Below are 16,796 nucleotides of genomic sequence, written 5' to 3'. Positions count from 1 at the left end.
AATGCATAAACTAGTTTTTCAACATCACTCTTAAACAGGATGTTTCTAATTTGAGAGATTTTGCGCAAATGAAAGAAAGCAGTCCTACATATTTGTAGTCAGAAGAGAGTCAGACACACGAAAAAAGCTCTAGTCAGAAATGCATAAGAACAGGGGTCTCAAACTCAATTTAGCTGGGGGCCGCTGGAGGCAGAGTCTGGGTGAGGCTGGGCCGCATTAGGTTTTCCACAAGAAAGGCATGGTTAAAAAATTCCAATCTTCGCAAATCTCTTTATTTTTTTTTTTAACACAAAATATGAAAAATAAATAAGCAAATTAAGAATTAATAAGAAAATTAATCAATCTGTAATACAGATTGATATAGACTCAATACTTGAAATGTGCAATTCACTTGTATTTTTATTTTTATTCCTATTTATTCTATTTATCCCCTTCGTATATTTTATTTATATTGTCTCTGTATTTATATATATATGTGTGTGTGTATAACTCTGTAACTTCTGTCGGTGCTGTGCTTTTTTGGAAATCGAATTTCCCAGAGGAACCCACCCGAGGGATTAATAAAAATAACTGTGAAAAAATAACTAAAAATCCCACTGACGTGTGTATAAATCTATATACGTATAATGTCCCGCTGGGCAGCAACTTAAAAAAAAAAAACTTTTTTTGAAGTGTTGTGAACGCAGCGCGCTGGGGCGAATGTCCGCGTTTGCCCAAAGGAGGAAGCCAGCCAGGTACAGAAAAGAAAGAAACACTCCATACGTCATACATTAAAATACATTATCAAACTCGCGGGTCGCACTAACATTAAATTTTCATATTAAGGTGGGGGCCAAAAACTATCGTCCTGCGGGCCGCGAGTTTGAGACCCCTGGCATAGAGGATTGCACTGTTGTTAAGCGTTGTTTTGGGTGTTCTGCATGTACACGAATAGCTTTTCATGATGTACTTTCTGGATAGCAGGAATGGTATCTGGAGCAAAGTTCACATAGCAACATTGGCTCCATTAGAGTTAACCTCTAAGTAAAATGGGACGTGCTTGCCACACTGGCAAATACTATTATACTCATTTAGTACAGGTCAAATATTACAGGTCTGCCACTGACTGAAACTGTATTTAAGTTGACATTAAATCCAAAAGGTTAAATTCAAAAGAGAGATTATTAAAAAAACATATCCAGCAGCTCTGCATTTGTTTGCAACTCAGGTTCTTATTCCAAAGGGATCAGTGGTAACTTTTTGTTTTGGTAAGCACTCCAGTCTGTCATGGCTCTCTGCACAAATGTCTTTACAAAGCTTTTCCTAACGGCTTCCTGTTGAAGCCGTTAAATCCAAAAGTCTAGGTGTATTGTTTGGGGAGTGTCTGTGTTTGATAAAACCAGTTTGATCCAGGTGAATTATGGATGAGATGACTTTCTCAATTCTGATTGTTACTGCCTTGGTTATAATTTTCATATCTGTATTAATTAGTGAGAGTGATCAATAACTACATGTGACAGTGGGATCCCTGCAAGGTTTAAGAAGAACTGTGATAGCAGCTGTGTTTAAATCACAGGGAATAATACCAGTTTGTTTTATTCCTTGGATACATTTTAAATATATTGGGCTGAGCATATCCCAGAAAAGCTTATAGAACTCAGCCGGGAAGCCATCCAGCCCCGGCACTATATTGTTTGGTATAAGAAATATTACATGGTTAATTCTTTTTCTGTTAATGGAGCTTCTAGCTCTTATCTGTACATCTGTCAAATGTAGTACATTTATATTATTAATATTAAACGTACTCCTTCAGTTTATAAATATGCTTACGATCCCCAGCCAAAATATCCCTAAATTTTTCTTAACCACTTATCCAATTCACTTAACACTTACCCAATAATTAAGGGGGCTGGAGCCTATCCTGTCCGACATTTAGAGAGAGGCAGGGTACACCCCAGAAAAGCTGCCAGTCAATATTTAATTAGACAAAATAATTCCTGATATTAAAGCACAAAAAGACACAGAATCACATCTACAACCAATTTAGAGCACCATCTATCCCAAACTTCATGTTGCTTCGCTGTGGGAGGAAGATAGAGTACCTGGAGAGCACCTGTTGGAGGTTATTACTAGGTGAAATGAATGTTGGGGAAAGGACATGGCCACTACCAGTAGTCCTGTGGGGGTGGTCTTTTATCTGTGATCTATTATTGAGTGTTTGTTGTGTGATCCTGGACCAGTTCTTGACCTTACCCCCTTTGTCCCAGGGCCTGTTTTATAAAAAAAAAAATATATATATATATAAAAATATTATAACTGACCATAAAACTCAACAAAGCTAGTCACCTCAAAGTAACTTTGGCAAGAAGACGAATTAAACAGGAAGCCGGGAACAAAACCTGACATACTGGTAACTACCTCCAACAAATCCAACATGTTCTATTGAATATGTTACTAAGTAGTAAGGTGGTCATCTCTTAATACCAGAAAAGCTGCAATTTTCAAATCACTATGTGCTTTGATGATTACATAAATGTGGAAATGAGGAACAGTTTCAGACAGATGCAGCATGAGGGGAGGAGTCAAACAAAAACTTAAGGTGTGTTGAAGAAAACCTGCCAGCCATTTAGGTAGCCCTCTATGTATAACACAAAACGTGGAATTTCCCTCATCTCACGATTAACAAATTCCGCATCTTTTCTTAACGTGGTTTCTGGAAAAAGCCCTGGACTCTCCAACAACTTTTTGTTTATTTTCCGGCAAGCTTCTGTTAATGCTTCTTGTAAGTACTTCTAAAATTTTCTTCTATTTCTGGTTCTGCCCTTAAATCCTGATGTTGGATACTGTGTTATAATCTTATTGTAGTCATATTGTAGTCTCATTGTAGTCAATGTGCGATTTCCCAGGCTTTTCAGCATTTATTAAACAAAAGGTTGTTATTACGGCGACCGTGGCTCAGGGGGTTGGGAAGCGTATCTGTGGTGTTGGCCAGAGGGGCCAACACCAGTAGGCGGCCTCGCTTCTGTCAGTCTGCCCCAGGGCAGCTGTGGCTGGCTACAACCGTAGCTTGCCTCCACCAGTGAGAATGCGAGAGTGAATGAATAGTGGCATTGGGTGCCTTGAAAAGCGCTACATAAATCCAATCCATCATTATTATTATTATCTTCAAGCAGTTTCCTTTTTTCTACATAAAAAAACACATACTGAAATTTCTAAGGTACTGTAGACAATGAAAAACATTGAATTTTTTGTTTAACTGTTCAGTTTTAATTTAGTTGTTTTTCTATTACTTAATTACTTTGATGTAGTATGATTGCAGATAAAGCTTTAAAACTTAAGAAAATACAATTAAAAGTCTGAATTTTGTGCACGCATTCACATTTTCCAAAGCCATGCAGTGGAGAGGAAGAGAGAGAGGGGAAGGGGGGTTGGGGGGCTATAATCGGTACCGAGCAGCTCTGCGTTTGTTTGCAGTTCAGGCTCTTATTGTGAAGGGATTAGTGATAACTTCCTGTTTTGATAAGCGCTCGAGTTTGTCGTGGCTCTCTGCACACAGTCTTCTCTGCACACAGTCTTCACTACTGCCACAAGATGGCAGTATAAGCCTCTAAATAAACAGTCGTGCTCTGGCTAGTGCTCCCACACAGAAAGAAACAGAATCACATCTACAACGAATTTAGAGCATCATCTATCCCAACCTGCATGGTGCTGGACTGTGGGAGGAAGACCGAGTGTTGGAGATTACTGTTAAGTGAACAGAGTTTTGGGCAACATTACACTAAAGTCTTGAAAAAATATAATAACTCACCATAAAACTCAACCAAACTAATCACCTCAAAGCAACTTTGGCAGAGCGGAAGAGGAATTTAAACAAGAAATGGGAAGCGGGGAACAAAACCTGACGTACTAGTAACTACCTCAACCTCATTTTTCACCTCTGAGATGGGAGATAACATGCTTGCTACAGTGCAGGGAGTTCATGAAGACTGCAGAACCTTCATCTGCCTGTTTGATTTATTAAGCAGCATTGTTGAAAAGCTCCTTCTCTATCTCTCCTGTTCTTTGTGTTTCTGTATCTGACTGCTCCCTTTCTGTCATTTCAGCTCAGTGGAGCTCACGTCAGCTTCTGGCCTTTGAAAGGCATTATACCTGCACTAAGGGATGTATGTTCTGTGGGAACTTGAGATTGACTTTATGCTTCTGTGTTTATGAGTAAATGATGATTAATTCATTTGTGTATAGCCATTCAAATTTAAACTGCATGCAGATACCAGCAGATACCAGAACTGTAACTGAGATGTTAAAAGTATTTCACAAGTACAAGGTATAAAACATACAGGCTTTAGAGACAAGCAGAATAGGTGATCAGAGAAGTTAAGGCTGGGTTCTGAACACTATCCAATGTCCACTTGACATTAACTTGCTGTTGTTAATGGTGAGCTGTTTGTTGTGGCCCATTGTGGAGCCAAAACAGACAGGAGGCAGGTCATGATGCTCCAAAAGACTTTATCAGGGGTGAAGTTTTCAGGACTCCGTGAAACCTCACTGAATACTAGAGTTAACTCAAAACAACCCATAAAAACTGCTGGGGTTGAATTCTTTGCTGAATAATTGTATTGTTTTGGTGCTATTTAAAGAAGATTTAATCAAACTAAATGGAACTAAATAACATAAGATTTGAAGAGGTTAATCCTACTCTAGTCCAACATTTGTACTTTTGTTTATGTCACATTAAAAAACATTGAATTTGGAAAACATTTCCATTTCTGCAAAATCAGTTACACCTAAAAAATCTCACTGAATTAATTGAAGGTGATTTAAAGGATCTGGAGCAAGCTGGGGTATTTTACCTGGATATTAATACCCCTGGTTTTTGGCCTCTAACAATAACTTTTTGGGATTTTCCCTGTTTTTTTTCCCTCTCACTCACTCTCTCTCAGTCCTTCTGTCCCTTTCATTCTTCTGTGACGCTTCCTTGTGGGTCCACCTGTGGATGGAGTTTCCTTATCCTGTAGTTTCTCTCTCATCATCTAATCGCTTGTGGTATTTAATGAAGGACTGGAGCTGCTGCTCTCCCTTGGATTGTTGTTAACATCATGTTGGTAATTTGTGACGCTGAGAATTCAGTGAATAGTTTAAAAGATCGGCTTATAAAGTTCAAAGTTTCATTGACACAAACAAGCTTTCGGTCAGATTAGCAGCTGATTTCTTTCTTCAAGAAGTCCCCCGTACAGTAACAATTACAAATAATACTGTCTGTTTCAGGTGTTCACCTTTTTCTTCCAACTGATTAAAAAACAGTAAGAACGAGAATGGTTTTGGGCCAAGCTGCTGATCTGGTGAACATTACAAGCCTGCCATGTCTGCACTGTGTATTATTAGGCCATGTTCATGTAGTCTGCACCGTGTAATTATCTTAGCAGGCTGCTGACAAGAGGAGCCAAGATCTCTGTCCCATGTGGTGCAGATGTATTTATTTTTAAGACTGTGTTGTATCTTTAGGACTTTAGTAACAAAGGACAGAGACAAAGACTGTTTTAAAGTCAGTTGAAGAAAACTTGAAAGCCAAAATTCTTCTTAGACTATTCTTACACTTTGCTCAATAATGCATCACATGATATCGGCTCCCCTTTCTTCACTATTTCATGCTGCTAGCTGCAAGCTTCTTTTTATTTATTTAGTCCATCTGGAAGCCATAATGAGATATTATCCAGTGTTTTATTGTGCACTTTAAAAGCACATTTACTGGGTTTACAATAATGAAATCACTCAAATTTTTTGAGAAAGAGCTACAAATTTGAACCTAGAGGAAATGTGTGAAATAATTTGAAAGGTCCACTCTGTTTCTAAACATAATGGTAAATGGTCTGTATTTGTATAGTGCTTTACTTAGTCCCTATGGACCCCAAAGCACTTTACACTACATTCAGTCATCCACCCATTCACATACACATTCACACACTGGTGATGGCAAGCTACATTGTAGCCACAGCTGCCCTGGGGCGCACTGACAGAGGCGAGGCTGCCGGACACAGGCGCCACCGGGCCCTCTGACCACCACCAGTAGGCAACGGGTGAAGTGTCTTCCCAAGGACACAACGACCAAGACTGTCGGAGCCGGGGCTCAAACCGGCAACCTTCCGATTACAAGACGAACTCTTGAGCCACGATCGCACCCTACATTATGTTATTAATAAATCTTATTGATTGTAGCTGTAAGAGGTCAGTAAATAATTTTTATATATATATATATCTGTAGCACATGTCTCATACTATAATTTTTTTATGAAACTGGCAAAACAATCAAAAACCACAATCTGAGAGCTGCCTTGCTCTTGGAGCTTTCACGGGAAACTAAATCCTAGCAATAGTGATTGCGATTTGATTAACTGCAATGACTGGTGTAGAAAATTCCTTAGTTCTTGTACACTTTTTGTGTAGTTCTTGATTTTATCAACACACAAAGGAAAAAGTTGGTCTCCAAAGTCAAACAACTTTTGATTTACGCAAGAGCGCTTTTCTTTAGTCTTTGTCTCATTCCTTGCACAGTGCATCCAAAACAAGCAGAGCCACCATATCATCTCCTTTTAATTCATCTAAAAAGGACACGAGGAAACAGTGATTGTAGAAACATTTATTCAAATCCCTCTGCGGCCCTTGTGTTTGGCAGTGGTCCTCGGGCTCTTGCCAACATGCAGACAGCGAACGTGTTGGCCTGCTTTTGAAAACAGATGATCAAAGATTTCCACGTTTCTGGTAAAAGTATAACAATTACATGTTTATCCCACACATTTTGTGCTTTACATTGTTCCCAGTGAGGCCTGAATAGGCATAGACATCATGTCAGATTCTGTGTTGCAACACTACTGCATGGAAATCTGTATTTTCATAGTTTTTAGGAAAAAAAATACATTTAATGTTTGGTATATGATACCGTACCGTGTATATTTATGTAGATTTAAAAAAAAAAAAGCCCCCTGGCTTAACAGTGCAGTGGTTACACTGCATCAAGAGGGAGCAATAGGTTAACATCATGGGTGTTACTATTTCTGTTTTGAGAGTAATGCCTCCTGCAGGATTTGAAAAACTCTGTAAAACAATAGATAACTAATGAAAAGCTGAGATGTTCTATTAGGAATTTTCTGAGAGGCTTAAATGGGCTTTTTATTGTTAGTGTGTTCAAAACCATTATGAAATCCACTTGACTTTTTTTTTGGTTGCTCAAACAAAAGTAAATGAAGTCATCAAACAAAGGAAAAGAACAAACTAACACTACTCAATCAAAACTTAAAACAATACACATTTAGTGTTGCACTTGCACAAGCTTGAGCAACATCCTAAAGCTTTTTTCTTTTATTTTTGTGCCATAATTGTGGTTTAAGATGGAGTACAATAAAAAAAGCCATCTAAAAGGAGCTTTTAACATCATCTGTACACATGTAGAATTTAAAGACTTGCATATTTGCTTGTGCATATACTGTGCAGCAGTGGTGCTGCACATCATCATTGCAGAGATCAGTCATGATGTGACCCAAATATCTAACTTTAGGCACCACATTTAAAACCTAAAGCTTCCTGAGTGTCAAGCAGAGTGGACCAGTGATTTGTACTGAATATCAAAGCAACAAGGTTCTGAGTCTCAACCCAGTTTGTGTGTGCATGTTCTTTGCCTTTCTGGCTTCTTTGGACAGCCCAAAAACATGCATGCAATTAGGTTAATTAGTCATGCTAAATTGACTGTAGGTGTGAATGTGAGTGTGAATGGATGTGTTGCCCTGTGAGAGATTGGCAACCTGTCCATGGTGGAACCCAGCTTTCCCTATGACAGGTGGCATAGGCTCCCCCCGCCCCCTGTGACCCGGAATTAGGTAAGTGGAAGTAAATGAATGGATAGATTTCCCAAACAGAATGGATGAAAGATTTGTTTCCAATCCTTTGTAGTTAAGCAATCAATACTAAACTCTTTTTAGCGTTGATGTAATAAATAATAAACTTCATTTCATTCATTCATTTTCATTTATTTATTCATTTTCAGGCACAACAAATACCTATATTGAACATAACTTGAATTAAAACATGTTATTTCACTCTATCACTCATACTTAAAAATAACAATGAAAAACAAACAAACAGAAAAACAGCCTGGTGTAAGCAGTGCGTTAGCAAGAGGATGTAGTTATCACCCAATGCTTCCAAGCTTGGTAAGCAAACTATATCAATACAATATATTGGTGTAACAAACTAAATACTTGAACATCACACACTAGAATTGGAGCACAAAGTTCTTGGACTAGCTGATGATTTGCATTTTTAAATAATACAAAACTTACCCAGTTACGTGGCTGAGAGGTCAATTTCGGTGAGGCCCACTAAAACAGTACTGACCTAGTTTCCACGCACCTGTCACTAAATGTGGCTACATCCACTTGCACACAATTTAAATGGGTAAGTTATATAAAATTCCACCCTGCATGAAGCTGTTACAAGTAGAAAATTAGCCATAGATACAAAAAACGGCTTTGGTCCAAGCTGTAAACAAGTGTATTCCTACTGCTGAGAGTTACTCACTTCTTTGGATATAGCCTCAGGTGCCCGTTAAAAGAATGGCAGTTTTTGGCATACTTTTCAGCCTCAGAGCACAAAAATCAGTTTATGTAAAGTTTACATCTACATCAGTATGAATTCAGCTTAAAGCCTTTTCATTTAGCTTGATATAGTGATTGAACTATAACTAGATTCTAGACCCTCACTTTCACCTTGTCAGTACATTTTTGCTGTTGTTATGATTATTTACATACTCCCACCGTCCATCTGTCACATCACAAGTAAAATAAATTAATGGGACATAAAGGCTTTTAGATGATTGTAAGTAACAGATCAGCAGAGTGAAGCTTTATTTCACATTCAGATGTTAGTGCAGAAATGATCATGGATTACAAATTAGTAAAAGTGTTCAAATGTCTGGAGGTTTAGGTTGACCTTTTATGCAGTTTTGTGCTTTTCTTCCATGTCTTATTGCCATAAACTGTAACATTTGGTGGAATGATGTGATAACTTTATCTGCATAAATTCTGTGCAAGAAAAATTGCAAACTACATTCAAATAAAACTGTTTGTGTGGACAAGATAACAAAAATCTGGTGACAGTTAAGAGAGAAAAGCTCAAGGGGAGAGAGAATACAGGGTTTATGTCATATAATGAAGCTGAATAATCAGCTGTTTTGAATTTGTGTTGTTAAATAAATTTGGAAAGGGATAAAAATCCTCAGGGGCAGTAAGATACCAGAATCCTTGCTTTTCACTTATTTTGGCAGCTTTTGTGTTGCGAGTCAGTCACGAGCGTCTCACCTGTACAGTGAGGAGCTTCTCTGGAGTACATCTCCTATAAAAAATTAAACAGGACTTTTCTGAATAAGCAGACAGTGACTTAAGATGAATTTTTAAATGGATTACGAAGTGCGCCCCAGGGTGGCTGTGGCTACGATGTAGTTTGCCATTACCGGTGTGTGAATGTGAATGGGTGGATGACTGGTTGTGTAAAGCGCTTTGGGGTCCTTAGGGACTAGTAAAGCGCTATACAAATACAGGCCATTTACTATTTTAATGGAAACATACATTTCCAGAAAAATGTTGATATATTTTTTTTCTTTGCTAATTTGAAAAATCTCTTGAGTCCTTGAATCTATATACAGCTGTCATGGTCTCGGTGTCTTAAGAGCTCATTTTGTCAAATGATCTATGTTCTCGCTGTGACCCTGGATTACATAAGCAGAAGAAGATGGATGGATTCATGTTGTGTCACATTTCCTGTTTTATTTTGGTAATGGATATGTAATGTGTTTTGTGTTGAGCTAACTTCCCCCGTCTCATTATACTGTATCTATATTGTCTTCATGTTGTCTCAGTCTCCCCTTGTTTATTGTTGTGTTGTCCCTCTGTGACATATGCATGGTTTGCATATGCAGGACTCTAAAGATATCCCCATGCCTAGATTAGAAGCTGGTGTTTTACACAGACAGTATGATTAATAATGAACAGAAAACAAAACAAATATCAAAAGTACACATACATAAGAAAAGAAGAAATTAATCCCATGAATTCAAATGTGCTTCAGAATAAAAGAATGAAACAACAGTTGAACTCGTTTTTAACCCTGTAAAGCCTGAACCATGAAATAACTACAAAATGGTTCATCTTTTTGACACAGGTATTTTTTTAACTTTAGACCCATAAAAAAAATTAAATATCAATGTGCATGTATGAGTCTTAATTTAATTTATTTTTTTATTTTTTTTACTTCAGCTGGCATTTTTGTGCAATTTATTGCTTGAAATTTTATTGTGCAATTTCTTCAGATTTCTCAGGGGGAAAATTCACACTAATAATGTGGAAGTCTCAAAAAAGTCATAAAAACTAATGTATTAAATATGATACACTTGGCATTTCAGCATTATGGGAAATATTCATATAAGATACGCTTTAGATCTCTGGAGTAATTTCAGCGATTACTCCAGAGCCAAGAGCCATTAGTGTCATTTGTTTAATCCATACAATTAACCAAAATTCCATAAACTTTAGGGATTTCAGTGTGTCATTAACTTTCAGTCCCCAACAACAACTTCCGTTTTCTCTTAAAAAAAGAAAACCTAGCGGGGCCCACCCAATCTGAAATCCTCCCTCTAATTAAAATACAAAAGAAATGTATATGTTTCCTTGAAAACAAAACAAACATAAACAACTCAGGCTATAATTTGCTATTGTTACCCAATCATATGCATAATGTTAAGGCCAGTGTGTGACCCCGCCTGCCACAGGGATACAAATTTAAATACATGAGCAGAAAATTAAGGTCACAGTAATGAATAATATCACAAACTAACCACCTCGTACTACCAGTTCGAATTCACTTTTTATATAAGTAAATTAACTTGTATGAACATGTAACTACACATACTTCCGAGTAATTCCAAACCGAATTTCTGTTAATACTGTGGTCCACCTGCAGTATCTTTACAGCCCACCAGAGGGCCCCAGCCCACACTTTGGGAATCCCTGCTTTAGAAAATTACTTTGGACACTAGAATGTAGGGAAAAAATGACCTTTCACATCCAGTAACTATGTGAAAGGTCATCAAAATGCACCTGTGAGAGTTTTCTCCAGTGACTGATCAGAGCAGGAAAAATACCCAGTGTATTATTGCTTGTTTCTTTTTCTCTGCATCATTGGCATTAAATTTATGAAGTTTTACTACTGAAAATTTTGATATATCCCAGTAGACAGCTGAATTAAAATTAAATAGGTTGCTGTTTGTAACAAAGCTGAAATGTAATTTTCAGCCTTTAAAATTTCATGTGGTTAAAAAGTTGTGAGATTTAAAAAATGCTGGGACATTAAAAAGTGCCACATTTTGACCTAACACTGTATACTTTCTGGTCTGTAACTCCAGTAATCTACATAGTATGTAGCATTGCGTCCTCAAATATATTGAAGTTAAAAAAAAAAAAGATCTGATTCTGATGGTGTCGAGTGGGAAGCATTCCAAGAATGTTTCTTTTTTATTTTCCTTGCAATGACCCATTTGTCCAAATATTGAACATTCATGGAGTTCAGTCTTTGATCTTTCAGAAAAGATGTCCTCCCAAGTCAGGCTGAGGCTGCTGCCGAGCACCAGGTGTCTGTTTGATGAGCCCGTTCAGCTGAAAGTGGCCGGGCTGCGGTCAAGGCAGGTGGTCACAATCAGAGCCACATCGACCGACGAGAGAGAAGTGGTGTTCAGCTCTTCAGCCACTTACAGGGCAGATGATGGCGGAGAGGTCGACCTGAACCGAGACCCCTCACTCAACGGGAGCTACGTTGGAGTGCAGCCCATGGGTCTGCTGCAGTCACTGAAGGCAGACACTTTGCACAAGTACTTCTTCAAGAACAAAGCTCTGAACCCTCACGTGGTGAAGTTTTCTGTGCATGAGCAGGAGGCGGATGGCAGGATACTGGCAGAAGAGACAAACGAGAGGTTTTTGATGGGAGACGGGGTCAGTCGGGACCCAGTCAAAGAGGGGAACATACGAGGAGTCTTGTTTACACCCCCAGGTACTGTATGTGGTTTTCCACTTAGAAGTATTCACTATCATTACAGTGGGCCCCCTTTTTTTTTTTAACAGGTGGCGAAGGTATATTTTCTGCAAAGGGTACATCACTTTTCTTGATTCAATTTCAATTCAATTTTATTTATATAGCGCCAAATCACAACAACAGTCGCCTCAAAGTATTTATATTGTAAGGCAGACCCTACAATAATACATACAAAGAATAACCCAACAATCAAATGACCCCCTATGAGCAAGAACTTTGGCGACAGTGGGAAGGAAAAACTGCCTTTTAACAGGAAGAAACCTCCCGCAGAACCAGGCTCAGGGAGGGGCGGGGCCATCTGGGGTGAGAGAAGGAAGACAGGATAGAAGACATGTTGTGGAAGAGAGACAGAGATTAATAACAGATGTCTTAAAAGATGTCTCAGTTCCTAAAATGCATCTGGAGGACAGAGGAGGGGGTGGCTTGTCAGATTAGCTGTAATCATATTTGCACAGCTGTATCCTTTGTAGAAGTACTTATTGTACTACTTTGGGAAGTTATTTAAAAGTATCCTTAAATATAAAAAAAATGTGTTTAACACCTCTGAGATCATAAAATACAGCACTAATTGGGCTGTAATGAAACTATATGATGAAACTTACACCAAAATCACGATACATGAGTGAAAAACATTTTAATTCATATTTAAACTGGAAAACATAGATGAAGTGTTGAATATGGATCTTTTATTGTAGGGCTTTAGGTTAAAGTTGCACATTATGCATGATTATAACCTACTTACATGAAACTTTTGTTGTCTGTGTTCTAGGAGAAGGTCCGTTCCCTGCTGTGCTGGATCTGGGCACCTTCATGTCTGAGAAAAGAGCCTGTTTGTTGGCCAACAAAGGGTTTTTGGTCCTCACGATTGCTGTGTTCAGTGACAGACAAAATATGAAAGAGATACATCTGGACCCCTTTAAAGAAGCCGTGGATTTCTTACGCCACCACCCCAAGGTGGGTCCAGTGGGTGACACTTAAGCTAGCAGCGTAACTTTACAAGAACCCATGTAACTGTGTGTTCAGACCGAATGTGAAGCAAATGTTTTTGTTTTTTTTTTGGGGGGGGGAATGATTGCATGCGTAGTCTGTGAAATGCAGTGAACTGGTTAAAAATCAGTCAGGTTTGAAGAATTGCTTGGCAAAAAGTGAGACACTGCTTTAGGGAGTCCTAGTTATGTGTAGTTACGAGTTATGTGCCAGAACACCCATTTTTTTCTTTAAACTGTTCCAGTTTAAATGCCCAGCAGGTCACAACTTTTAATACTTTGGAATTGCCGGTTTCTGAGCTCTGTGTGTTATTTCACAGGCGGGCAGTAAAGGAGTCGGCATAATATCAAGATCAAAGGGAACAGATATCGCGCTCTCTCTTGCTGCATTCGTGCCCGGTGTGGAGGCCTTAGTTTGGATCAATGGCACCAGTGCCAGTGCGGGCATTCCCCTCTACTACAAGAAACAGCAGATCCTCTCACCCTTAATGTTTGACTTCAGCAAGGTGATTACCACCAAGTCTGGAGCAAACCTTATCAAGTATGCTACTGAAGATCCCCTGGAAGAGAAGAACAAAGGAAGCCTCGTCCCCATTGAACGAGCCAAGAGCCAGTTTCTCTTTGTGGCTGCAGAGGATGACCTCAACTGGGACAGCAAGGCCTACATGGACCAGATGGTGGAGAGACTGAAGCGTCGTGGGAAGGAGAACTTTGAGACTGTTTTTTATCCTGGAGCTGGACATTTGCTGGAGCCACCCTATGGACCCTTCTGTTCCTCTTCTTTCAATGGGATGCTTAGCTTCTCAGTGGTGTGGGGAGGGGAGCCCAGGGCCCACGCAGCAGCAGAGATCCACCTGTGGAAGAAGATAGAGGAGTTCTTTAGAACTCACCTGAGTTGTGATGCTGCACAGGCTAAAGCCAATTTATAAACAGGATTTGAAAGATAAAACAAAAAACAACTATTGAATATATTATTTTATTTGCTTGTGAATATTTTCTGTTCTGTCTTTGAATGCATTTCATGTTTGATTTTAATATCAGAATACTTTAATAATTCCTCAGGGAATTATGTGGGTTACAGTTACTCCAGGACAACAGTAAATGGCCTGTATTTGTATAGCGCTTTTCTAGTCCCCAAGGACCCCAAAGCGCTTTATACATCCAGTCATTCGCCCATTCACACACACATTCACACACTGGTGATGGCAAGCTACACTGTAGCCACAGCCACCCTGGGGCGCACTGACAGAGGCAGTAACTTCTTCCTCACCTCATCAAGCTCTTCTGACTGCTGCTGAGCTCCAAAGCTTTTTACCTGCTTGGAATTTGTGTTGACTGAATACATAAATTCATAAATCAAGTTTAATACAATGGCAGCAAAGATTAAAAGAAATATTTGTGTTCAGCTTGTGAGTGACCATCCTACAGCTATCTGGGTGAGGTCACTACCAGAAAACAGCAAGGAAGGAGACCAAAGACGCCACCTGGGAGATATCGCTACAGAATAAATGTTACAATACAAATGCGAACACACAGGAAAAAAAGGTTAAACCATACAAGAGCAACTCCAAGTTAAAGAACTGCATTATTATAGCACATTTCTAAAGTATATTTCACTACCACAGTAGTACAAGGATGAAAATGGCACCACAGAAAACTAGCACATTACTCATCAATGCTGCTCTTTTTTATGATAAATAACAATGTATTTTAAAATACTGATGTATTGAAAAACAAGACAAATTAAGTGTAAAAACCTTTGACTTGTGGTTGTGAAAGTATTTGCACCACTATCAACTACAGCAGACTCCAAATGCGATTTTGTCATCCTTTAATAGGTAGAAAATGGAGAAATTAAAGTAGAAATGACTAAGTCCTACATTTGTGAGTGTTAAACAAATGTATTCCTGCTTCAGCATTTAACTGTAATGACAGATTAACTGCTAACAGACATTATCTGTTTATTAAACTCAAGAATTAAACATAATTGAATTTATGACTGTTTTATAGGTTCACCTTATTTGTTTACCAATCTAATGTCAGTCATCTCAACTCTGTATTGTCTTTGGTTGCTAGACTAACAAGCCAGTCCAAAACACTCTTTTCTGCTTTGGGGCGGGACAAGTGGTAAAGGTTCAGGTGAACCTGTGGGACCTGACACAGAAGCTAAGTCCTAAGAATTAGTGATGGGAATTCCGGCTCTTTTTAGAGAACCGGCTCTTTCAGCTCGGCTCACTAAAAAGAGACGGCTCTTTCGGCTCTTCAGGTTGTTTTGTTGCTTTAATTAATTTATTATTAACAACAATATAAAATTATGCACAAAAGGAATTACTAATGTAAAAAAAAAAAAAAGTGGTTTTATTTATGTATGTTTATATATAAATATATACAGTGGCCCCTAGAGATAAAGCCCGTACAAACTCCAAAAAGCACGTACAAATTCTAAAGGACGTAGAAACTCCAAAACACATTTCTAGCGTTAACTGAACTTCCAAAACAGAGCTACCTAGATCACTTAAATTACACAATTGAAAGCATATGTGTATTGTTTGTGTATTTATACACAGGCACTCATATATATTCAAATAATTTAAAGAAAACGTTCATTTATCGATAAAACAGGCGGAGCGAGAACACATCCGGGACTTTTTCGCGTTCTCGGCTTGATGCATACTTTGAATTGGAACAGTACTTGGTCTCCGACTGATGACGTATCACGAGTACACGAGAACACAAGTACAAACAAGAGAAAGGGCCTATGCTTCAGGTTTAATATGGACAAGTAAATGTGTGTCTATGTGGGGGCCCACTAGTACAAATGTGGTTTAAGTTGACAATAACTGTTTTAGTTGTACCCTGGGGCATTTCAAAGGTGAAAGCCATTCCACTTTAAAGGTATAAGGTTTTATGAGTGAAACCAGAGTTAGGACTTAGGAGGCCTGGTGTTTTATTTTGAAAATCTTAATTTATATACCATGCAGTAATTGTTACAACATTGGGTTTTATTTTTGTTCATTTCATAAGAAAGTAACTGTTTTCAGTTCATTTTTTCCTTTCCCAAATAAATACCTAGTCATATACAGCAGTACAATGAACCCAGCCCAATCTCACGCTAGCTTTTACCATAGCTTTGTGGGAATGGGCAATTGTTTGCATCGTCTGTCACACCAACCCTCTGCATGTCCTCCTTCACTACATCCACAAACCTCCTCTGTGGCGTTTCTTCTTTGTAACATAAATCTGTAACATATTGTTAAATAGTCTAGTCCAGGGGTCGGCAACCAGCTGTGGCACGCGAAAGGTTGTTAAGGTTAAGGTTGTCTCCTTGACCTGGAGACAACATATAAGATGACACCGCCATGGACCTCAACCTGCAGGCTTTGTGTTACCTGTTTCTTTATACAGGAGCATGTAGGGGTGGACTGCCTTTTTATTTGATTACCCTTTTCTCATGTTTTTCTTAGTTAGAGACATTTTGGGGGACGTTATACTCTTACTTGTTAAACACATGCTCCCATCCACTCTCTTGGTCCAGAAGCTCCATAATCCAAGTGTCCCAACTCAGGTCTGATGGCATTTTTTCAGTGGTGCTTTTAACCTCTTGGGAACTTTCACTACATTCCTTACTTGATGCAGAAAGAAGAAAGGAGTCAGGGATGCATAGCAAGCACAACAAGACACCAGCAGCCCAACCTTTCACCA

General features: G+C 38.7%; 1 protein-coding gene across 2 annotated transcripts; it reads left to right on the top strand.

The window, feature by feature from the left end:
* Positions 1-2,359: 2,359 nt before the first annotated feature.
* On the top strand, positions 2,360-15,090 carry LOC146687258 (acyl-coenzyme A thioesterase 1-like). 2 transcript variants are annotated; one of them, XM_085440082.1, is made up of 4 exons: positions 2,360-2,761; positions 11,590-12,066; positions 12,878-13,062; positions 13,415-15,090. In XM_085440082.1, exons 1-4 carry the CDS (start codon positions 2,620-2,622, stop codon positions 14,021-14,023), a joined length of 1,413 nt encoding a protein of 470 aa, XP_085296208.1. In that variant the 5' UTR covers positions 2,360-2,619; the 3' UTR covers positions 14,024-15,090. The 2 variants fall into 2 exon arrangements, with proteins under 2 accessions (XP_085296208.1, XP_085296209.1); XM_085440083.1 differs by having other exon boundaries at positions 2,363-2,761; positions 11,605-12,066.
* The last annotated feature ends 1,706 nt before the right edge of the window (positions 15,091-16,796 follow it).

This window comes from Copadichromis virginalis, linkage group LG18 (assembly GCF_057382275.1).
Source record: "Copadichromis virginalis isolate Kocher_CV1m ecotype Utaka linkage group LG18, C_Virginalis_male_GT1.1, whole genome shotgun sequence".
NCBI lineage: Eukaryota > Metazoa > Chordata > Actinopteri > Cichliformes > Cichlidae > Copadichromis > Copadichromis virginalis.
This window is presented reverse-complemented; position numbering and strand designations above follow the sequence as displayed.

Coding starts and splice junctions, on each gene's coding strand:
- LOC146687258 (XM_085440082.1), top strand. CDS start 2,620: ATGTATAACACAAAACGTGGAATTTCCCTCATCTCACGATTAACAAAT. Junction 2,762..11,589: donor AGCTTCTGTTAATGCTTCTT/GTAAGTACTTCT, acceptor CATGGAGTTCAG/TCTTTGATCTTTCAGAAAAG. Junction 12,067..12,877: donor AGTCTTGTTTACACCCCCAG/GTACTGTATGTG, acceptor TCTGTGTTCTAG/GAGAAGGTCCGTTCCCTGCT.